The 25083-nt window shown below is 41.5% G+C and overlaps 1 protein-coding gene across 10 annotated transcripts in view; it reads right to left on the bottom strand.

Annotated features, from left to right (window-relative positions):
- Positions 1–25083, bottom strand: part of NRXN3 (neurexin 3) — a 1031986-nt gene that overhangs the window by 695792 nt on the left and 311111 nt on the right. For all 10 annotated transcript variants that reach the window (XM_087747422.1, XM_087747424.1, XM_087747429.1 and 7 more), the window contains 2 exons: positions 18498–18936; positions 13046–13429 (listed from right to left, as the gene is read on the bottom strand). In XM_087747422.1, the coding sequence (XP_087603548.1) occupies positions 13046–13429; positions 18498–18936 (823 nt within the window). The remainder of the gene's footprint in view (positions 1–13045; positions 13430–18497; positions 18937–25083) is intronic.

Genomic DNA, 25083 nt, shown 5'->3' with positions numbered 1-25083 from the left:
TGTGAGATTTGGCAGGCCCCACATCACTGTGGCAGAGAATAGCCTAAAATCCATTGCCAATGTGCAAAGACGGTCTCATCAACGGTGTCAGATGGGTTACAGTTCACTGCCTGAACACTTCTGTCTCACCTCAGTACCGAACACATCTCAGTCCCAAACACAACCAAGTTTAATGCCAGGACCCCCATATCTCCCCTCTCAGTTGTATCTGGGTGGTCCTCCTTCCTGCCCTGAAGCCCTCCTAGGTAGCCTTCACCAAGGAGTTGCTCAAGCGTGTAACCCAGGAGGCAATGCTGAAGGAGGAAAAAACAATACACAGCCACCTGCAGGCACTCAAGCAGATGCTGAGTTACAGCTCTTGGTACGCACAATCTCTTCTGCACCTAACAGGCTACTCCCTTTCAAGGCATCCACACGGGACAAGAAAGCTATGGGTGCCACACTGTTTTAATAGGATTTTGTTGATCAATGTTTTGATAGAGCACATCAATCCAGTGGATACAGGCCAGTATCCCTCCCTAATCTGAGCGACAGGGTGTCTGGGAAAAAAACAACTCTCAGCAGAAGGGACATGACAGCTGTTTCAAAGCTGCTTCTCCTGGAAGACTTACTGACTGAGGCTTTGCTGGTGGCACAGACTAGGGTATGAACTGTAGGCAACACACACAAAGAAGGGTAAATGACCAGCATTTTAACTTTCATGGCTTCTCTCAGAAAAAAAAAATAGTGTAAAAGAGAATAGATGGGCTCAACAAATAGTCACCAGACAGCAAGAAAAAACAAAAGAAAAGAGAAATCGCAGCAGTGTAAATCAGCCTGGGGAGAAATGGCTAAATGAGGATGCTGATTGCTAATCTACATCCTGTCACTCTGACTTTATAAGCAGGTTAGCTCAAGAGGCCATGTGTGCAAAAGCAGCACCATAAAAGCACTGTCTTTCCCACTCTCATCTGTATTCACAGCAGACCAGGTTTTCACTTTTATGGCTGCAATGTTCTTGTTTCTTCTGCAGGTCCATTAGCACTGTGCACGTTGCACAGTCAATACCAATTCCAGCCTACACTTTTCTGCCTTTTTTATTTGGACACAAGTCCTTCTGTCTGCTGGATTCATTACTCTTCGACATGGCTATTTGTGGTGTTCCTTTATGTTTTGATTTTTTTTAAAGCAGTCCAAGTGCCTTTGACTTTAAATAAAAAATTAAAAAATAAAGCTAAAACAAAGTGAGTCATCTAAAAAATCGCATGATCAATCATTTCTGTTTCTCTTTAACCTAATCCTTTTTCTTTTGCCTAATTGCTTTACCTGAAAAGGTTGAAGGCTATAAAATGACACAAGAAAAAGATACCAGCATTTCGTTTGACGAAGTTCTATTAATTCCTTCCCTTGTCCCCTTTTCCCACATCCCAGGAAATCTTCCAGGACACTCCTTGCTCTTCTGCACCAGACAGAAAAGTGAAATTTGATTGGACTGGAAAGTGAGGTGGCAGAAGGAACCCGGCAGGCTTAGGGGAATGGCATAGATGCGTTTGAACAAGATACGGAACTGTGATGTTGCCTCAGTAAGCAGGAGGGTGACAGACTAGGACAGGAGTGAACCTCCATCCCGCTGAGCTCTGGACAATCTCCACCCCCTTCACCAACGTGGCTAATGGCAGCTCCTTCACACCACAGCAGTGCTCCCAGCATCAGACTGGGACAGGTGAAAAGTGAACTGCCAACGATTATCTGTGCCCCACTTTATCCACATCCTCCACTGACCAATCCTGTGTTCAACAAGAAGAAAAGCTGGAATTATTAAAAACACAGCTTTGAGGCAAGCACCTTGGCTGCAGTGCTAAATCATCCTCCAGTAATGCTTGACAGGGAGGGAAAGGCTAAAATTCAGCCCTGGTCAGTCCTCCAAAAGCACAGAACAATCAAATGCAAATGCAGAATAAAGAAGATTTGCACAAATTGGACGTAAAAGCTGACCAGCAGAAATGGAGTTGCAGTGACGCTTGGGGTTTACATCAAAAAGCTGGAGTGCAACAGAAGAGAACTTCACTGGGGAGATGGTAACAAATGGTGAAAACCTGAATGTTTCCATGGCTCGGCACTGAATTGTTAGGCTTCCATGTCTAGGAACCAGATCACGTACACTGAGATTAGTGTAAGAACTCTAGATCTTCTGAATTTTTTTTAATATGTCAAGAGTCTTTCCTTTGACCTCATTTTTCTGTTCAATCACAAATATTCATGACAGAGAGTTTTAAAAAAAAAAAACAAAACACAATAACAAAACCATAAAATAGTTGGGATGGTTTCTGTATTCTTGCTTCCTTCTCACTATTTAGCAAGCACATGCTTTTTGCCAATACCTTCTTCAAGGGGAAATCTTGTCCTAACGTGGCAGGTGATACACACAGCACAAAGTCCATTTTGTTCTGCCCAGTTCAAAACCCCTTGCTCTTTTCCCTGGGCTGGGTGCTCTAAGCTGCTTCATGGCTCTTTCTGTCTTGAGCAGTCACACAAGCAACGGAGAGGAAATCAGAGCAATAGAGGAAGAGTTCCCCCTTTCACCACTCTACTTTGCAGCTCTACCAAAGACCAGGCAGGTCAGGAAGACTGACCTACCTTCTAATCTCCAGTGCAAATACTCCTCCAAGAGATGAATAAGGTATATAAAGGATAACTACTCCATATATATTTCACATTCTGAGCACAAGCCTAGGACTCCCAGAGCTGTCAATCTCACACGCTTTTCAGCTGAGGGCTGAATTGTCATGTTCCATTTTTACTCATTTAATGAAAGGTAGTGGATAAAAAGTCACTATTTAAAATACCATATTTTTCTTTTCTCAGCAGTTTGAAATGGGGCCTGTGGGTACTGGGGTAGTCACACTTAAAAGTCTGATGCCACATGACTCCGCTTGAATCCTAAACTCTGGTGCTTTGATAAGACGTCCAACAGTAATCCCCTTCAACCTGCCCTGTCCTTCTGCTCCCTTCAGCAGTATTGCAACGTGAAGAATTACAATTCCCCCTTGTTCAGAAATGGAAAAAATGCTAAGTTGCTCACAAGAACACAAGATTAGGATGGTAGGAAACCCCTACCCAAAGGGCCCAGGCTGACTGCAAGAGGACCTTGCCTTATCAGGTAGAAGTCAACAGCCGCAGGCCATAAAAAATGGAATCATCATGAGACCAACAGCATGTATTATGAGGCTGCTTTTCTTGTACATCCTCCCTGCTACTGTGCCTCTCCAGTGGGATGACTTTTACATTAATGTGATGGATATCTCCCAAGTTTTACATTTTACCTATCCACCTACTCACCACCTATAATCATCACAAAGCAGGAAGTCACTCTGAAACTCGTATTAAAATTTATCAGGATACAGTTTCCCTCTTCTGCACCTTATCTCCCAATTTTAACCTCCTTATTCTTGGTTACCCAGGAAAAAAAATGAGGACGCTGGTAAGGAAGCAAATAAAGATGATTAAAATTACCTTTCCTTTATTCATTCTCAGACCCTTTAGCAGAGTGAGTGAGGCTCTCCCTCTGGAGAGCCACACCTTGGAGTCTGATACCTAGTGGTGGCAGATTCACCAGGATCACCCTGTGAGCTATTCTGTGGATTAACTGCATATGAGAGAAGGCAGACAAACCAAGCAGATCTGGGTGAGCCAACATACACCACCAAATAGGACTTTCCATGCTTGTGGTGATGGCTGTGCTTTGCATATCCTTTCCATATCACATAATAGCCTCATCCAATCAATCAAAGTGTCCGAGGAGTGACTGCCTATCTCCACATGGAGACAGAATGAATTAAGGGAGCATCATGAATGCCAAGTCTTTCCTCTCCCCCTGAGGTGAACAGAGAAGAAGAAATGAGACAGAAAACGCACTGTGCCAGTGCCTGCTTTTCAGCTCGATGGCTTCAACGGGGCAAAGCAGAGAGATAGAGAAAGCTAATTTCACAGATAACATCTCCAGGGTCTATATAATAATTTTAAATATTGAAAATAATTTTTCATGACAAATGAATCTGCTTCATCCTGGTCACTTCCATCAAGATATTCCCATTAATTTTAGGGACAATTGGCAGTCCCAGCAGAAACACAAACTGGTCTGATTTGAGGGTATGGAAAGGAAGGGCGTTACGAAGCCACAAGGACTGAGATCAGCCACTAAGCAATAAGAGACTCAAAGTTACGATGTAGTCTGAAGCGACTCTTGCACCCAGTGTCATCAGTTCCTCCCTAGACACCTGACAGATCACAACAGACATGGTGCATACTCAAAGTAAGCAAGCCCATTCTGGATCATACATGTGACATGCCATTATATGTCTTGCTAGGAGTTACCCAGGCAAGCTGAGAAGGTGAAAAAGTATTTCCTTTCTTCATAGTGACTTACCACTTCAGGTGATCCAACTTTTAGTAAATTCTACCTTCTCCTGATACAGTGTGATTCAGGCAAAACTGACCTGCTATGACAAGCTGTCCTTTAGTCTGAGATGTATGTGAGCAGCATTGTGCCTTGACTTACAGATCGGGTGTATTTTGTGGCCATTGGAGAAGGCCATTGTATTTTGTGGCCAAAGGAGAAGCCATTGTTCTGAGCTGCTATTTATAAACCAGCAGATAAACAAATATGCCACTACAATATTAGTCCTGTAGAAGAGGCCTATACTAACAAAAGTATAAGATGCTAAAAAGCATTAACCAAATGTTCTTACTCATCTACCCATCAACATCTTTTTGTTGTTCAAGTGCTCTTTACAGGAGCTGACAGTAGCACAAAATCTAATACAGTTTTGGATAATCATATTTCTTGAACTGGGAGGACCTTGTGAAAGCTACACTCAGCAATAAACAGCCAGAATCACAGAAGTTTAGAGAAAAACAGCAGAAATTATCATCTTCTGTGCCATCAATTACCATATTCAGATGAGATAAAGAGCACCTGGAGTGCTAACAAATTCACATGCAGCATGGAAGGCAGGAGTGGCCTTGATGCATATGATGATGGAGACAGGATGAAGAAACAGGATTAAAAACAGATTAAAAAATCATACCCATGTCATTATAAAATATAGGAGAGACAATCAGTTGATTTTTATACGGTCTCAGATTTTCCAGCTGCTCAGCAGATACTGTTGGATATTGTCACATCAATAAGACTCTTCGAAGTTAAAGTTCAACAACCTAAAGACCATGAAATGATCTCTCCTGAAAAAGATGTAATCACCCTGACTGCAGAATTAACTGCATACTCTTCTGTACCGAGGATATCATAAAGGCATTACAAGGCAATAAATGCCATCACTTGTCCTGGAAACAATGTATGTTCAGAGTGGCTTTAGACTGAATAGATACATCTATGGAAAATAAAGTTATGATGAGTGGAAAGGATCACAACATAAATCCACAGAAGTGAGAGACAAATTGTTGCTTCATGTTGTTTCTTTTCCCTTACAAGCCCCATCTTGGCTGCACTGTCCTAACTGGAGCTGGCACAACATTTCATGAGCATCTTGGGAATTGTTTGGATGTTAGAACAGAAGTTACTCCATGGAAGGCAAGCAAAGGATGCAGAGATGAAGGACAGATAAAAGCCTAATACAGTAGAATAGTCCAGCACTTATGCAACCAACAGTAGCCTTCTGCTCTGACACCCAGTCATTAGGAAGAGATATGAGGGAGCTAAGCACAGAAAGCCCAGGCCTGCAATTCTTGAGCAGAAGAACGGTATACAGCATATACCATTGTAGTAGCTGCTTGGGCCAGCCACAGAGGGAACAGCCACAGATGTTACAAATGGATTGACGGCAAGTAAGAAAATGAACTTCTCACACAAATGCCCTTAGCAAAAGCTAACATGCCTCAGATCATGTTCAATGGAGATTTCACTATAAAATTAGTGAGGAGCAAATTAAAATGGGTGTGAAGGGATTGCATTAACTCTTTTTCTAAATTCAGACAGAATCTTTTTTTCTGCATTTTGGAGAAATTTGGGGAAATTGTACAGTAGGGACCTATCTGGTACTAGTAAGTCAATGAACGGATGAGCTCTGGAACAGACTTTCTGATTTCTAACATCTTTCACTTTATGTCATGAAATCATAAAAATTATTCTGATGTTTTGACTTTCCTAAAGTCTTTGAATATTCAAGATCCAGCAGGGATTAAAAGCATTAAAACACTGCAGCAAAGGCTTTTCTCCTAATGTGTCCAGCACGTCTGGGAACCATCAGTCCTATAAGAAAATCTATTCTCAGCAGTTATCTAGCATTACACTGCAGACTCAGAAGGTCTGGACAGTCCAAAAAAGCATCAACACATTTGAGGTTTTTTTAAACAAACCTTCAAATATGTAATCATCATCAAACATCTTCACTAAAATAAAGAAGAAATCTATGCTGCTACCTGTGCTTGAGACAGAAAAGCATGCAGCACTTAAACCATGTAGTAAATGATTTTGCAGCATTTCTTATTACCAGTAATTTTACAACACCTCCGTTTATTGCATACATAATGGGCAGATGTGTGTTGTCATTAAACTGTTCTTAGCAAACATTGCTATAAAGGTACTTGGCAGATAATAAAACGCGTAGCCCTATGCTCAACATCAGCATTGCCAACAGCAGGTACATTGCTGTTTACAAACAGTATGCCACAAAACACAGAAAAAGCCTGGTTTGCTCAGGGTGTTAATCATCCATCTGTGAACAAACCCAAACATGAAGGGACACTGGTTCCAGCCCCTGGGAGGAGAACTGCAGTGGGCTATCTCTGCCTTGCTGCAATGAACACTGGGTGCAGCGCAGCAAAAGGAAAGGGCTAGAACAAGACTTTTTTTTTTTTTTTTTTTTTCCTCTCACCTGGAAAGGACTCAGGCTACATCCAGTTCTGAGCAATTAACTTCAAAGGTTTAATATCTAAACCTCGGTGTCTTTTATTTCAGTTTTAAATGGCTAGCAGTCTCATACCAACCGGCCTTTTCTAATCTTATCAGTATACACCTCTTAATAAAAAAACAAAAACAAACCCAAAAAAACCCCTCCAATCAAGGCAATTAAGTAGGAGAAAGCATTAAAAAGTGTGTGATCAACCACATTTGCTTTTCATTGGCCTAAAACGATCTGATTTTCAGTTGCCTTTTGCTTTATGTCCTCCCTCACTTTTGCCCTCTGCAGTCCCTCTCACAGTGTTTCAGCAGAAGGAAAGCACACAGAGAGCTTTCAGTATCCACAGAAGAACAGATCTCATGCACCTTTTTGAGCCCATGGCATTTTCACTGCAGCTACAGAAAATAGCTAATGTGAATACAACACACATTCCCTTCCTCCTGCTTGTTTAATGCCAGGGCTTTGGGGTCCTTTTTAGAAAAGTTCATGGGTTGTGAGGAGGTACTTTGTTATCACAGCAAAGTAGTACATCATCCTCCACGAGCCAGATCCCAACTCCTACCTCTAACATCTTAAGTGCAATTAACAGGGGCTGCAGCGACCTGATGCTGCAACTGATGTCAAATACTAACAAATTAGAAGCCAAAGGGTACAGAAGACATTAAGTACTTAATAATACTAAAGATCCTTCACAGTAGCTGCACCAACACACCCTTCCCACCCTCCTGCATGTCTGCAACAGCCCTCCAGCCCTTCTTGCTGACAACACTTGCAACTCACCCTAATTTCTACTGGGTTCAGTATGAGAAGGTATTTCACATGCAACAGGAGGAAATGTGCTACCTGTTGCATTGGAGGATCCTTTTTGTCAGTTCTCCCAAAGCCTGCCCTATGTCTGATGACCAGAAAGCATTTGGGAAGCATTCCCATGAGCTTTCAGATATTTTATGTCCTTTATTTCAAACTAACTAGGAAAACGGCAGACCTGTTGGAACACAGTACTTTAGAATAGAGAGGCTGCACTGCAGACACTGTTCTCTGATACTCCTGTTCTTTCTAAAACCCTAGGATGCAAGAATCACTAAATACTACAAAGAGTACAAGCCCAAGGTTTTTTTCCCTAACGCTCAACACACCACAACCCAAGACCCAGCAAACTCAGTACAAAGCCTCAATACGTACTTGCAATCATAACGTCCATCACAAATCCACTTCACTGTGCCTGCCATTCATTTCAGAGACACCCAAAAAAACTGCCTTTCAGTCTAGGAGTCTTTCTGGCATGATTAAATCTTGCTCTCCACCATACATACTCTAATCAGATATAACAGGAGTGTAGGAGAGCTCAGGGAGCAGGGGGAGGCGAGATCATTACCACATTACAAGGCACTCAGAGCATCACTTACAGGAGGGATTGTGTCCTGTCTATTAGCTTCTTTTCTATTTTCTTTGCTTTATGCTCCCACCCCAAACAAGACATCCTCTTTTTTTTTCAGTTTGGTAGCTTTGGCAGTTTGGTACTGTCAATTCCTCCGTAGTACAGACAGTTACCTTCTGGAGTGCAGCAATACTGAATTATCAGACCAGAATCTCCACATAATCAATAAAAGGAGACAGGCAAATCAACAAAAGGAGGCAAGCAGATCGTGTTATTGCTTTGAATTTCTCCTGAGAAGCAACTATGTCCCTCCACTAACTGCACAGGGAGCGCAGCCATTTAGCACAGGTCCTCATTGCCAGGCTTCTACTTTTTTAATCTTAGAGTATTTATCCCAGACATCTAAAGAAGGAGGTCACAATACTACTTTAATTGAGTTCATGCCACTTGCAAAGCCAGCAGAGTCTTATTTCCTAGCCTGGTGGACAGCCACACCACTGCTCCCTGCCAACAGCTACTGTGGAATCTCTGAAGTTTCAGAAACTCATCCAAATGCTGCTATGCTTATAGCAGCTCCTTAATTTTAACAGTGGCTCAAAAAGGCTCTTCTCACATATGATTTCCAACATTGTCACACTGAGTTAGACTGGGTAGTAGAGAACCATTATGGAAAGATGATAGAGAATGGGAAGCTCAAGAATTTAAGAAAATAAATAACTAACAGGTGTGTTACCTGGTCAGCACAGCCTCTGGTGGAAGGTGTGAAAAGGGGACCACATCTAGCTAATTGCCAGCATTTCCTGCTGCCTTTGCTTAGCCTCACAGCCTGCCATGGAGCACTTCAGGCCCATGAATCCCATTGCACTTTCATCTCCTCTCCCTTCTGTGTCCCCTCCCACCGGCTACAGAGCTGGAGAGAAACACAGTCTCACAAGCAGATCACATGAAATTTATGAAGACTGAGGAGAGTCTCGTTTCGGTGAAGTACTTTGTCTCATCCTTTCTGAGGATCAAACACTGATGTCCATGCACTCTAGTTTCTACAGCAAGGACTTCAATGTAAGTATACCTGACAGAAGCCTTCACGATTTGTCTCCCAAGAATATTCTTTCCTAGTTAGTACAGGAAAAACATACAGTTACCGAAAGCACCAGAGTAGTCCTGCCAGCACTTTTCGTTCCCTGATATACCCCGCCTTGGGTGGGAGGCATATCAGACATGAACTAGTCTTTGCCATGTCTCACCCCATCTCTTCTATGCCATTTCAATTACCCCAACGAGGGACTACATAACCCTTATGACACTTTAAGACTGAAAACATGACCGATTACATACTGGAATTGTAAGAACGAATTTGAGGCCTTGGCAGCAGTTCTCCATTCTGTGCTCTATCACACTGCAGCCACAGCAAGGTTTCTCCATCTTCACAGAAGTACTGCCTAAGCAGATCAGCACAACCAAAGTCTACATTGCATCCCGTGTAACTTGCTGAATATACAGAGGTGTTATTTCACTGACAGAACAAAATCCCACAGGCTTTAGATATAGGTGACATACTGAATATCATGTATTTGTATTGTTTCACCATGCATAAAAAGAACGCAAACATCTTTTCTAACTACAACACAATCAATTTCCTTTTCGAGTCCCTTTTAGATGTAGTCCTTCATATGGCAAAATATAAAATGTATGAGAAATACAGCATTATAAATATAGAAATGCTATACCTGGAAAGTGGGAGATAGACTTTACCATCAACAAATGAATCATCTGCTTCTCTCCCTGGAGTTGTATGTATGTCTTTTGTATTTTTAGTACCTTAACTAAATGTTAATTATGTGCTTTGCTTTGTGATAAAGAGCAATTTTCCTGGTAGCCAACAGGCATAGAAGATTTTTTATTCTAGGCTCCCCTGCCCCTTAACCCTTTACATCTTGGGCTGCAAACCCCTTCCAAGAGTTACACTCATCTCTTTTAACAGGACAGAAGTCTAAGGACTGAATAAAATGACTGAGACAGCCCTTCACAGATAACAGATAGCAGACTAGAAAAGTGAGTCAGTAGTTGTGTCTTATTAAGAGCTAGCCTGCTCCTTCTTCATTCCTCCCCTTACACACCAGCCTGGCTCCCCCCGGTCCTGTGGTAGCTCTGTAGTCACTACGCAGAAGTGCCACTGTGGCATGGCAGCATCTCTAACTTTGATTCCCTTCCCTGTCTCCATCTCAACTTTTGTCCTTCCAACAGCATTTGGATCACAGGCCAGCTGAAGTTAGGACTTGCAATAATCCTTGGGTGTCAGACCACGAGAATGAAAAACATCATTGGTAGCCTGCAATACTTTTTTTCATGGAGACAAAACCACTGTGCACTAATGCAGTCGCCTGATATCAAGTAGTTGTATCAGAGCAGTACGAGGCTGCTATGTAACACCATAATAAATGTTGTGGAGTCAACGACACTTCAATTTGCACAACTTTTTTCGTGTATCTAGTCTACAAATATTTATTCCCTGTGAGCTGCTTCTCGTGTTGCCAAGGAACCTCAGGCATGAAAAACCACGTTTTGCCTGACACAGGACCTAAACCAGTAAGGGGTCTGTGGTTTCTAGTTATAGACAAAATTAGTTTCTCAGGATTAGGACCTCTGCATACATCTTTTATGTTGTCCTGAACTACATCATCATTGTTTTGTTAACATTAAATATGCTCTGATTCTGACACATATTTATTAGGACCTCAAGTTCCCACACTGGTCGACATGCATTCATACACATATCTTTCTTATTCATACTCATGCTGGCCAGAGCATGGCCAAGTTATGGATCTCAGGCCAGACTTGAGATTAATTTCTCCTAAATTAAAATGCTTACATGCCTTTAAACTACTGATTTCTTTTCACTGATAATAAAAGCATTAAAAGCCAACACCATAGATATCTAGAGGTACATGAGATTAATCCTGTTCTTTATCTCATTGGTTAGCTTTGAATTCTCTTCTGAGAGCTAGATCCAGGAGATGGACATGAGACAGAGTCCAGAAAGTCCTGAATCACAGAGCTGGTCACTCCCAATACTAAATAAAGACCAAGGGCAAGCATAACTGCAATTTTGTGGGGGAACAATGCATTTATGGTAGTGCTTCTTTTTATCATGTCTGTCCAAAACCTAATCACAAAACAATTGGCCAAAACAATTCCTAAGGCTGTGGTTGAGAAAACCTCTGAAGTTTTCCAGAATCTTCTAATCCAATGTAGTCTATAAGAGAGAACTGTTGAGCTGACATTGGCATAGCCAATGCCATGAATCTTACATTTTCACCCACGTCCTCACAGCACGGATGGCAGTGTTGATGCTTCAGCTGTTTTAAGGACCACTGACAATTAACTACTATTGCTGCTTAGGGCAGCATGATACAAATTGCTAGCTGTGAGAAGCTTTATGAATGATCATAGATCTCGTGCTGTAAAACCCCAAAACCTCATCCGGTCTATAGGAAGAATTTTGGTCATTAACAAAAAATTCCTTCAAAGAAGGAAATCCTCTGGAGAATGAATGAATTAGAAATCTCAATTCTGCCTAATATTTTATGCACTGTACCTAACTTTCACGTTGTCGTAAGTGGCATGGTACTATCATCAATATTAAAAAATGCATAAGGGGGACACTGAGGGGGAAAGGAGCTTCTTAAATATTTATGGCAGAAGCTCAAAAATATGTGAATTCCCAGTTTTAAGACACATGCTATAACTGTTAGGCCATGTAATAAGTAAGGTAATAGAAAGATGGGGCTGAAAGCCCTAAGACTCTGCTAATGGTTTACAGTTAATTCTTGGGTGTATTGTGAGTGCAGTTCAACCAGAATGCAGTGCTAGTGGCCAAATATTAATAGAATGATTGTTTTCAATATAAGAAAATGCCCTTTAGGGAGTATTTTCTTTTCTAAGTGATCTTAGCCCCATCTTTTTTTTTTTTTTTTTTTTTTTTAAAACCACTCACCTACCTCATTCTGACTGTGGCACCAGCACAATAAGGATAACAACAATTAATGGAAACACCTGGTATTTGAGAAATATATAGCTCAGATATCTTACATTAGAAAATTCCTTTCCATGTGGCTTAGAACACATACGTTTTGCCTGCCTGTACCAGCGTTATTTGTGCCTCACATCTCCAATCATATGTCTTTAACTCACCAGTCAGAATAAGTAAGAATAAGATGCAGAGAATCTCCCACCATCTCCTACAGATTTGCCTTATCAGAGGTGGACTTGGAGACGTTACTGTTAACACTATCTCATTAGCTGACTTTACCCAATAAACAGCCATCAAGGAAATCCTACCATGCAAAAAAGAGGAAGACTAGACAGAACTGGGATACGTCACCTGTCCCATGCAAGGAAAATCCTCATAACTCAAGTCCACACTTGGTACTATTTCCAGTAGTTTGCCTGAGACTTCTCACATGCAGCAGCAGCATTTTCTCCCTTAGGAGACAAACCATACTTAAAGAAACTCTGGAACCTGAAGACAAGGACTTCAAAAGGCTTAGGGAGTGAAGTGGCAGATGAAGAAGGTAAGCTCATAAAATGAAGGTGGAAAAGACTGGAAGGAAACAATCGGAGAAAAAAGCTTTCCTAGCATGCGGACTGGAACTTAGCATTGGGAAGACTAACAAGGGCAAGGGAAGGTCTCATGGAAACATTGGATTTTGTTCTAGTTCTCCTGCACACCTTCAGCTCTGTGTAACTGAGATCAGAAAATTCAGCTTACCTCGCTCACATGTTCTACCCCAATAGCCGGTGCCAGTGCAGTCGCAAATGAAGCGGTTCCAGCCATCCTTGCAGACTGCATTATTCTTACACGGGTAGCTGTCACACTGCTTGGTGCTGAGGCGGGAGCAGGAGGACTTGACTCCTGCGGCGTTCTGCGCCTCTGCCAGCTGCCGGATGTTCTTGCTGCGTCCATCGATGAACAAGTCTCGGATACAGCCAACATAGCCATAGTTCAGCATTGCTGTCCAGAGCTCTGTAGGAAGGATGAGCCCTGCCCGGTTCTCAGGCAGCCCACCGAGGTACATGTCACCTTCCAGATCTAGGATCTCACTCTCCCCACTAGCGGTGAATGGCGTGCGTCTGCTGTTCACTGATATAGTACCTAAATGAGGAGGATAAGGAGACATCGACACTTTCACTTACAGCCTCAGTCTAGTTCATATTTTTCCAATAACTGAGTGAGGTTTAAGGTTCAGTGCAGGAGAGTGAAGATTCCTCCCTACCCAAACGCACTCGAAACAGAGACAGCTCCCTCTCCTCTTGAGCCAGACCATAAGTATTTCCATGCAGTGACTAATCATCATGTGTCTGTATCCCAACTTGCATTATAAGGTCACAAGCATAACAATGCAATGGCTAAATAATAACATGTAAAAACTGAGCATTATTCAATGGTATTCATCCAGCAAAGCAAAGACTTACTGAGAACATACAGGAGTTGGATGGTATCGAGACTGGAGAGAAAAAAGATAAGTAAAAGCATATTAATTCACACTACATAGCTCTTCCAGAAAACACTTCATCAGTACCTCCAAAGCTGGAACTGGATAATGGAACTCAATAGTTCAAGTTTGTAGATGACATCAAATTGTGGAGAATGGTTGATGCATTGGAGGAAGCACAGGGCTACCATTCAGAGAAGCCTTTACAAGGTGGAACAAACGACTGATAGAAATGTTTGATGTAAATCAACAATAAAAAGTCCTACACTCGGGGCAGAATAACCTCACACATAAGTACAGGCTGAAGACCAGCTGGCTAAGGAGCAACTCTGCAGAAAAGGACCTGGGGATATGGCAGACAACCTGAACATGAGTCAGGAGTGTGCACCTGCAGTGGCAAGAGACACTGATCACAGGCTGCAGCAAAGGAAACTCCAACCCCACAGAAAGGAACATTTTTCACCATGAGGGTGGTCAAACATGGGAACAGAAACCTCAGAGAGGTTGTGGAATCACCATCCTGAAGGCATTCAAAACACAACTGGACACAATCCTGAAGAAAGCCTAGATTTCAGTAGAGTTTGGACTAGAAATCTCGAGAAGTTTGTTCCAAAATAAATTATTCTATGGTTTTACAGATGAAGTTAAGTATTCTAATTTCCATTTTACAAACAGGAAAATTGAAGTAGAGAAAGATAAAAGTTATCTCTGAAGAACAGTTATTATTAAAACTGTAGTAGCTTCCATATGCTCCAAGCAAGATGTGGGCAATACTGCACTGAGGCCATTCCGGTGTATTTCAAGAAATTGCCCCAGCACATAAAATAATCAGAACTTATAATACAGAAATATAATCAGAACACATGAAACAGGTGCAGAGAAGCAAACTGACTTGTTGAAGGTCAGACAGTGCATCCAAAGAAAAACAGGGAACATAACGCAAGTCTCTCACATCCCAGAGCAGCGTACTCTTCAGAAGAGTATTCAGTAGCTTTCGTGATAGGGACGTCTGCCCACCAGACACTCAGCTAAAAATCAGCAATTCACTCTCCCTAGCTATAAATCATTGCATCCAATTGCCTTGTCATTAAGATAGTCTGTCCTCAGAGACAACTATCCAAGCTTTAAGATTAATTCCACATCATTGCATTTTTATCGTACACCCCTACGATAAGGTGGGAGAGTTTAGTTAATAGAGTTAGCTCTGTTTTGTGTCTCTGTAAGAAAGTGCAGTCATGTACACATGCTTTTTCTTCAGTTGTAATAGGTGTCGTCTTAGAGAACAGCACGTATGACACAGACACAAGGTATTTCACGTGTGTGATGTTCAGTAATAATTTAGGAATAATGTCAGAGGCAGGAGAGTGCCAGAAGCAACAGAGGCGTTACAAATTAAAGGCTCAAAGAGAACCAGAGTTATTTGATGAATCATTTTGTAAAAACAAGCTGCAGCATGGCAGACATTTTCCCTTTTACAAAGTAAGAAAAGAGAAGATGTGACAATACACCTACAGTCGTAAAGGACTGTACAGCGTGTCATGGAGCCACAGAATCACAGCCCCCCTTCCAGCATCTCTGCTGTTACTCCTCAAAAGCAGCATGGGGAATACATATTACTCAAAAGACTAGAACAAACAAAAATACCGGAGGGCTGAGCTCCAGGCAGCTGCTACTATGGAGAAAAAAAACATCACCTGCAAAAGCCACAAAGATAAAGGAAACCCCCCAAAAGGGAAGAATTACTGGATACCAAGAAGTGCAAAACCTGGAGAAAGAGCATGAGATGATGAAAGGAAATAGGCTAGACCGCAGCCTAAACTTTCTGCCAGTGTTTTGTACCCTGCAGCTATGCCTGTAAGAAGATGGTACTAGCTCAGATGCACAGCACTTTTAAGACCAAGCTGCTGAAATGGAGAAATTCTGAACTGACCCTAGGAAGGAGCAGCCACATGAGCTGACATCTTCCCCCCACCCCCCATCCCATGTTTGCAACTCTGTTTAGGTAGATCAGATCCCATCTTGAGAAGTCAGAAGCATCTAAGCATCTCCTTTCCAGTCCCTTAGGCACTTTGTGTAGGGCTAAAGAACAAACAGACCAAAAGACCCCAGTAACTGAGGGCAGAGCTGGTATACAAAGCAGTGCCTTGGTGCAAATGTAGACCAAACCTTCCAGTAAGATTTTTAGTGTCTGAGTGGGTGGAACATGCGTGTTTTGTCACCGATAACCAGCCAAAAGCATTGTTTTGTGTAATGTGCTCAGCGCTTCCCAGCTAGAAACTGTGACAGGTTTTGTGGACACTTTGTAGGAGCTTTCCCCAAGGACAGAAAGGTTACAGGATGCTAGGTGTCCATGCTCTCATCTTCTCTCAGAGTACAGAGGAAAAACAGCTTTTGTTGCTCTGGCAGCCAAAACAGCCCAAAGCACACACAAAGCCTAAAGGGACTAGAGGTGCCAGAGGTTATTTGAGCACAACTGCCATGCTTCCCCAACATTTGCACTCCTGCCTTAATACTTTACAGTGGTGAATATTTGGATTTTTAGGCTATTTTACTAAGCTCAGCAGAGCCTGAAGTTTTGGACTGTTACAGAAATGGGAAGAAGAAGGGGAGAGATGACACCTAATAAAGGCCTGGCTGCTTTAGTAATGAGAATCAGAACCTCTAGGTCACTAGCTCATTAAACCCAAATGGCTGTTTTGTAGCTTACATTAAGTAAGTTTGTTATTTCGGTTCAGTTTCTAGATGACAGGCATCCACATTTTAAAAAAAAAAAAAAAAAAATCTTCAAGATGCAACCATTCTCTGGTCCACATGTGGGAGAAAAGCTAAGGACTAAACAAGAAGAGATCCCAAACTTCCTTCTCACACCTACCAAAAGTACCACTGAATAAGAGTAGTTGATGCTTGCTAAAGGTATGGTGTGAAGAAATCAATGCCAGTATCCTGTTTTTCTGGGAAGACAAGACATCAGCCACTAGGACCATTAACCCAGTACTCATCGTCAGCAGAAAATGCTATTAAAAAAAAAAGAAAAAAAAAAAAAAAAAAGACAAGAACATACAAATGTGTTCGTTCTTGTTGAGCAAAGTGCTTTTAATTCAAAATGTTATCTCTAATCAGTGTCCAGAACATCACAAACCTCCCTGACAAGTGACAAACAAGTCAGTCCTATAGTCTCACCCACCAAGTAGCAATGCTGTCTGTCACACCCTCCTAGTCCAAATGAACGTGTGTCCCTCTTCCTAGGTTTTTACAAACTTTCTAACAGAGAGCTTAGTGTCATTTCTGTTTCTTCTCCTTCTGCAGCTGCCTTTCCAGAGGCCAGACAGTCCCCAAGTGAGCAAGCAAAACTGAAGGCAGTACTGAATGCAACTAATTGAGTTTATCCTTGGAAGTTAATTAAATTTTAGCAATTCTAAAGAAATCAAAGCTCCATTTATTTATTTATGGCTTTCTTTATAAAATGTTCCTATCGATGTCTTTACGAGATAGCAATATATAACCACACATATTAAGTCCTAGCAGAGCACCATGCCAAATACAAAGAAACTCCTCGCATCATCAAAGTAAAAACTAGCTTCAGGCAAAGGCCTGTTCAAACAGCTAGGCTTTGCATGGTATCTAAAAGTCAGCTCTTTTGAAAACTCGAGGGAAGCAAATTCCAGCACTGCGTTCTCTCTGCTGATGGCATTCAACAACTGGAAACGTAAAATTAGGGACCTAAAGCTATCATCTGGAGATCACCAGACAAATCCCAAATCCACTTGCAAATGTAAGCAAAATTCCCTTTGAAGGGATATATGGCCAGGCTTTGAGATCCCAACGGTTTATGAAGAATTCAAATACACTTGTTCACATATTCTCAAGCTGAAGTTACAGTATTTGATCATTTTGTTTCCTTACACAATTTCAGAGTACATCGTGAATATGTCAGCTTGATATCCAGCATTAGAAACAAACAAAATATCTCTTGGTAATTGCATGGTAGGTATATCATTAGAAATAAACTAAACCACCTTTTTTTAAAATGAGAAGCTGCGAGGTAAAAAAGGAACATCCACTGAATGCTGACTCAGATATTAAGACTAGAATTTGGCATCCAAGAGAGAGTAAAGAAACCTAACTGAAAACTACAAGATACTAAAGGAAACAGAACAGGACGAAAATGTTGATTTGTCACCATACTTTTGTCACTGGCTGTGCCCATTACTTTTATTTTCATGACAACAAGATCCCAAACCCCTGCTCTTTAAAGACACAAGATCCAGGAGAACATGGTAATATTAGGTCACAGGAAAAAGTTTTCATTTGGTTTCTACTAAGTTTCTTTTTGAACAGAAATCCAAAGTAGATCAGTGGCAATTTCTCAAACCAAGAACTAAATAACAATGGTTCTGAAGGATCTTAAACATTACTGTGGCCTACAAAGAAGTCATCACTATAATTATGTATGTAATTGCAAAGATAGGTCCAGAATATCTGAAGATTGTGAATAAAATATTAATAGACTGCCTCTGTGATGTGCTATCCGAAGTTCCCACTAAACATTTAATGAAAACCCAGCCATTCACATCTTTGCTTTGCTGGATAAACATGACTGGAGTAACACTAAGTTTTTGTAAGAAGGTGACTCTCAGCTAACAGGTTTTTAAGGTTCTGAGAATTAATACACAGCCCTAGGTCTGGACCTGAAAGATTAATCTACTTAAGAAAAAGTCATCACTCTACCTGATCTTCCATCTCTTTGAATATCCACATGATACCACTCTCCATCATTGGCCTTCTTCTGGGTGGCCTTGACTTTAATGGTCCCAGAGCCCATGTCCAGCAGCAAATAGAGGTTCCCATCTAGAAGCTCAACTGCAAAGAAGTCTACCTTTGTATTTTTCTGGCTCCTGGCATCTTTCCTCTCCTGAGGCTTGCCATGGGTGAAAAGTATCAGTCCATTGGGTTCAGTGGTTCGGAAATCAAATGAGATGGAGCCCATCCTTTTGGTATTCCATTTAGGCAGACTAATATAGGCCTCAGGTGTCTCAAAGCTGATGGGATCCAGTGTAGCCACATTCTCACACACGAATTTCACTTCCCCGTAGATCTTCATCTTAGTATCACCAATCCGTGCCAAGCGAGACAGCTCCAGACGAATGTCGTTATTCTTATAAACAACCTGCCAGACACAAGGAAAAATATCATACATCAATCCTGCATACAGTACAAATACCTCAATTACTTGCAGCTATGGGTGATAAACTTCTCCCAAAAGGCAGTGAGGAGCAGAAAGGAGACCATGCAAGAGTCTGACATGATGACAGAGGGAGAGAGCACAACCAGGAGTGTGTATAGAAGTGACAGCAACGGGTACTTTGTGATGACTATAGATCAGATAAGCAGGCAGAAGAGAACTTTTAACTGAAGGACAGTGAGAACAATTAACTCTACCGCAGGCCCACTCTGCTGTAAAAGCTTTTGTAGATAAAATACAGTGTGTGTCTAGTATCATGCTGTTACATTTGCATAAATCCCATACAAAATACATAACAAAGTGTAACTTCCATGTCCATCTCTGCTAGCCACAGAAGGGAACTCTGTACCACCACTGTCATTTCTCTATTATTCCTATAAGCCCACTTAACTACCAGGAGAGAGATGCAAAAAAATTTAAGCAAGTTGCTGTGAACTGTTGGTGATTGCCCTGTGGCTCCTAAAAAGCTACAAGGAAAAATAAGCAAAGACTTAAAACTTCTCTGACCAAGAAACGTTAGATCAATACAGGCACAAACTTGCTATGAAGGTATCTGCATAGCTTACCCTCGCTTCGAGAAACGTACACTCTCTGTGCTAACACATAAAAGCCTGTACACATTCAGTGCCTGGACTCTTACTCTCTCTGGGTTAAGGACCATAACTCTGGGCTCTGTGTTGCTACATAGATGGAAATTAGCCAAGAGAAGAGTCCCAAACAGGCAAGCGCTCCTGAGCATGCCTGGCTTGCTCAGGAGTCTGGACCTGCTGCCCTTCTCTTTCTCACAGGTACAGAATAAATTCCTTGCAAAAAGGACTCCTCCCTGCCCCGTGCCATTCTCACACAGAGGCAGGGACTGGAGAAGGCACAAAACTGAAGTATTTGTAAACATTCTGTGCTTCCTAAACCCAGAACTGGCACATACAGCAAGCAAAAGCATTTTTGCAACTCACAAAGTTTTGATTGAATTCATGTTCTGCAACACTACTGAAGACTCTGATTTCTTCTAAGGAGTTATTATTTTAAAATACTTTGTGTCTATTACATATAGCATGTATATACACACACATTTGATTTCTGCTTTCAAAATGTTAGCAGGATGAGTTGTCAGCAATTTGCTATGAAAAGAGAAGGGAAAGGAGATATGCATTGTTAATTCTACAAATAGGACAGGAAAGTCAGAGAAATGAGTGTGCAGTAAACATTAAAAGGCAAACGAGGGAAAGAATGAGGGATAAGCTTCTAAAGTAGGTGACCTCAGGATGAAAAAGAAATGAAATCCAGTTCAACACATTTGTAGCAAGGAAAGAATTTTCAGCTTTCATTAAGCATTAAAGGAGAATTTCTCCTCAGTGCAGCCAGCACAGCATCAGATTTTCCTGTTGTAAAGGCAAAACACCCTACATCAGAGTGAAAGGAGAAGCCAGCTGTTAATTCCCATTTAGAGTCATGGCACAAAGCTGTAGTTCCTCCCAGCAGACAACAGTATTGACCCTCAATAGCTTGTTTTGCTCCTAACTCCCAATAAAGCCCTCTGCCCTCGCACAGACTTCAAAAACATCAAGTCTATCTGCAACAGGAATAAAATATATTTTCAATTTGTGGGACTTGGAGTAGTTTCATTCTACAGATTAACCATGTCAAACACACTCACTAGAGAGACCATACACATCCTTCCAGTGACTCAGCAAGGCTATGCATTACAGCCTCCCCCTCTTGCCAGACAAGGAGGTGCACATCAGCCAGACAGCAGAGATAAGCTCCAGCTACCTTTGTATCCAGGAAAGGCACCCGTAAGAAGCGTCATAGGTACTCCATGCACATGCAGCTATCTGGACTGCCCAAGACTTCTGCATGTAGTTTGTGGGTGCAGCAAGTCCAGCGCTTTCCACAAACATTAGTTCTGAGCGCAGCATGCAGTCCTGTCTCTGCATCTCAAGGAAACAGAGGAGCTGAAGGTATAGAGGAAAACAAATAGAACAATTAAGAGGATGGAACAGGATGCTTCCTGAAAGGGAAGCCTGAAAGGGCCAGGGCTCTTATATTTAGAAAGGTGTCCTGAGAAAAAATATGATTGAAGTTTACAGAAGATGGAGAAGGTTGATGTAGAACTGCTGTTCGCCAAATCCAGCAATAATAGAACTAGAGGCACTCGCCGAAACTTGTAGGATATCAGTTTAAAATGGATTTTTAGAAGTATTTATTTACACAGAAGGTAGTGAACTTCTGGAACTTCCTGCCACAGGAGGTTGCGGAAGCAGAGAGCATTGGCAGGCTCAAAAAGAACCAGAAAGATAAATGGACAGCAAGTCCATAAACTGATATTAAAGGGAAAAGGAAGGGATGGACCTTCTAATAATCCTAATCCAATAGCAGTAGATGCTGTGGGAGTGTAAGGGGAATGCATCACTGATAGCAGCCATGCTCATATGCTCCCCCTAAATAGCACTTGCGCTACTGGAGGCAGAATACTGGGTAAATGGATTGACTGTTCTTCAGGCCCACAAGGGCTTTTCTCATGTTCTTAATGAATCTATGTGTACAGTAGGTTGTGCACAGTCTACTCCTTGTCCCACTGCAGGAACAGCCTGAGAAAGAGGGTAATTGGAAATGGGTTCCTGTGGACAGAGTCCTTCTGCCAGCACATACATATGGGACTCCCTGACTTGGGTGCAATGTCGCATTTCTGGTTTCACCCCAGTATGAAGCTGCTTTGGTGGGCAAGAGAATGCGAGGCCTGAATGAACTGTGACTTTAATGATGCTAACATAGGAGAACTGGCCTTATAGAACGACTAACAGTTGCTCAAGCCAACACTCCTCTCAACTGTACCTTGACCCAGCCTTTCCACATATGAGAGGAGCAGACAGGTAGCACAATACCCTACAAATGATTGATAGCTGGTGCTGGGTTGTATCTAGCTATGACTCAGCAATCTGCTTTCAGCAACTGCTGCAGGTTGCTGATAGAAGGAATATGATCACATACAGATACGCAGCGTCCAACTCTCAGCTGAGCCACATACAGGTTACACCTCCTCCTTTCACATATTTGATACTTAAGTAACAATTCCTCTCTCCCCTGGGGAAATGCAGAGGGTCCACCTCTGGGTTTATTTGGGGTTTGCTGTAGACTGCCTTGTATTTTATTGGTCAAACCAGTACCACAGCTGGAGAATCCTTGAGACAGAAGACTTTCAAAGGATCTAGAGAAAATTACATGGAGTCAGTTGTAACCCAGAAAGTCACTAACAACTGAGGATCTGAGAGCAAGTTTGAAAGAAAGGACCAAGAAAGCAAGCACAAAGGAAGACTTGGGGAAGAGAGGAGAAAGGGTGTTGAATAGATACAAGAGTTCTGAATTCAGTCTTTTCAAAGAAACAGATACACCCCAACTTGAATCTCTATTATTCAAGTATTTGTTGTTCTACATTATTTTCTTTAAAAAAAAACAAACCCACAACCTAGCTTGAGAAATTTAAAAAGCACCTGTGTTGAAGGAAAAAGTACAAGTGTTCACATAGCTGACTTGAGCTATCACTGACAGCCACATTTCGACATCAAGATCTTGATGTATAAGCAGGTACACCAGAACTCTCAGCACTATAAACAAAAGGATAAAAATAATCTTTGGGTGTAAAACCAAGGTGAATCCCGAGCAGGAATAGAGAGACAACAGAATCTCTGGCTTGGGCAATGAAACGCTAAGGCAGCTTCTGATATCTGCAGTTCAGCTGTTAAACCAAAGGTTCAAGGATGAGAAAAGGGAAAATAATTAAATGAGTGGAATGTGTGTCCCATAGTGAAGAACATTCAAATTCAGTCTGTTTAATAGGTAGAGGTTAAAGGATGATTCGATAACAATCTACGAGTACCTGTGCAGAAAATGGAATTTGGCAATAGAGGGCTTTTCAGTCCATGTGACAAAGGAATAATGGGATCCAGGGGCTAGAAATTGAAGTTAGAGAAATTCACACTTGAAAATATTATGACTTATTTTTACATGAGGGTAATTTGCTATTGAAATAATTTACTACAGGTTATGGTGCGTTCTCTGCTACTGGCAAACTTTAAATTAAAATAGTATCTTGTTTTCTCTAAAAGACATTGTGAAACAGGAATTAATTATATAGCAAATCAGCCTAGATTATCATAATGGCTCTTTCTGGCCTCATAACCTATGAATCTTTGTGTTTTAATGAAATCAACAGATGCTTCAGTGCAGTTTTCCAGAATAGATAAAACACATCCTTCCCAAATGTTAAAACTGCCTGGTAAAGGAGAAGATGCTTGTGTCAATTCTGGTCTGACTTGCCACCAGTGCTTTCAGTGAGGCTTTTTTATATGTTTGATGATCCTACCTTGCAACCCACCATTAAAAAGGAAGGCAAGTAAAAAGTCTAGGACAAAAAACTTGATTCTATAGCTCTAAATATATGAGCTTCAAGAACTAGTTTCTTAGAAAGTCACCTCCTGCAAGCCAGATAAGAAACGTTTTCATGCTTCACTGAGGAACCTGTCTGCCAGATGTAGAACCTATGATCTGCATAACACTTCCTACCTCATAGTCTCATTTTACCATCAATCTCTGAACTAACTTGAGGGCTCTTCAGGACATACCAAAATACTGATTGAAACCCACACCTCTAACTCCAAATGAGGCCATAACTGATTCAGAGAGCTGTCCCTCACTAGAACATAGTCTTCTAGTGCCACTCTGGGACATGGCTTCCATAACAACTTAGAAGTACGCAAAGAATGAAAGCAGTACCCACAAATTTGCTCGTTTTTATCAGATGGCATTCTGAACAAAGCTGATTTGCCTGTTTAAACAGAGACAAGCTTGAGTTCATCCCGTGTCTGATACGTTTATCAGAGAAGGTCAAGAGGTCTAAGGGAGTCAAGGAGATGATTCCTGATACAGACATACATATCTACTTTAGATTATTCCAGGAAGCAAAGTAGAAAAGAGAAAGGGGAAGAAAATGACTAGCAAAAGCTAGGCTTAGAGCATTTGAAAAGTAACCTTCAGGCTTCCAATCTTAAAATCACTTTATATTCCAAAAATGAAATTAGAACAGTGAAAAAAGTGTTTTTTGTTTTTTTTTTCCTTTTCCATGAGGACTGCTTCTAAATACACTTTAGCAGAGGAATATTTTGACTGTTCGATGCCTTTGTTTAATGAATTGGACCAGTACAGATGGATGGTCAGGGACAGGATAGTCCAGATACACACAGTCTCTGATAATCAGCAGCAGAATTCCATGACATCTGAGATATTTGGAGGGATAAAAAGATACACAGTAAATTAGGTTTCCTTTAAATCTGCTGAGAAAGAAGAGCTTGTTTTAAGCTGAGCTAAAACAAATTGGCAATCTAGTTTTGAGGTTTCTTAAAAATGGCAACTTTGCAATTCTGAAGCATTCAAGGAATTTCTCCAGCTAAACTTATAAGAAGCTTCACTCATGGGTTAATGAGAGCTCTAATCAGATGGCTTTTCACAATGATGAAAAGCGTCTCTCTGCAATCAAGTGAAGATGCAGATAGAGAGGGAGCAACAAAAGTGAGGAAAAAGGATGTGCTAGACTTGGCCAGTAGCCAATATAAAAATTGCTCTCCAAGCTGGTGCTATGAAGCAGGAAACAGGGGTTTTGGTGCAGGCTGGACACAGGCATACTCCAAAGGGGAATGGCCATTGATAGCTTGGCAAATTAGAAGATGACCATCATGAAACACCATGAAAGACAGCAATAACCTGAAGGCTACATAAGTTTAGTTAGCTAGGAAGAGCACCTCTGAAGTTCAGCCAAGTTGTTCACCTACTGCATCCTGTGTATCACCAATTGCTTATTTATGTCAAAGGCTGCCCCCCTTCACCAACTGCCCATATCATTTCTCAGAAGGGCTAACTGCGAGACTTTCAGCCTAGAGCCTAAGACTTCCTTAAAGGCACCTGCACTGAACAAGACAAGTTCCTGCAGCTTAATAAATTACAGTTTATCAGCTGGTTTACCAGAACTATGTGTTTATAGCCTGCCCTGAGCAGCAAGCAGAAGCAAACACTACCAGCTCT

The sequence above is a fragment of the Nipponia nippon genome, unplaced genomic scaffold (assembly GCF_047370975.1).
Source record: "Nipponia nippon isolate SJK-2023a ecotype South Korea unplaced genomic scaffold, ASM4737097v1 scaffold_11, whole genome shotgun sequence".
Lineage (NCBI taxonomy): Eukaryota > Metazoa > Chordata > Aves > Pelecaniformes > Threskiornithidae > Nipponia > Nipponia nippon.
The sequence above is the reverse complement of the archived record's forward strand: the minus strand, read 5'-3'. Positions and strand labels throughout refer to the sequence as shown.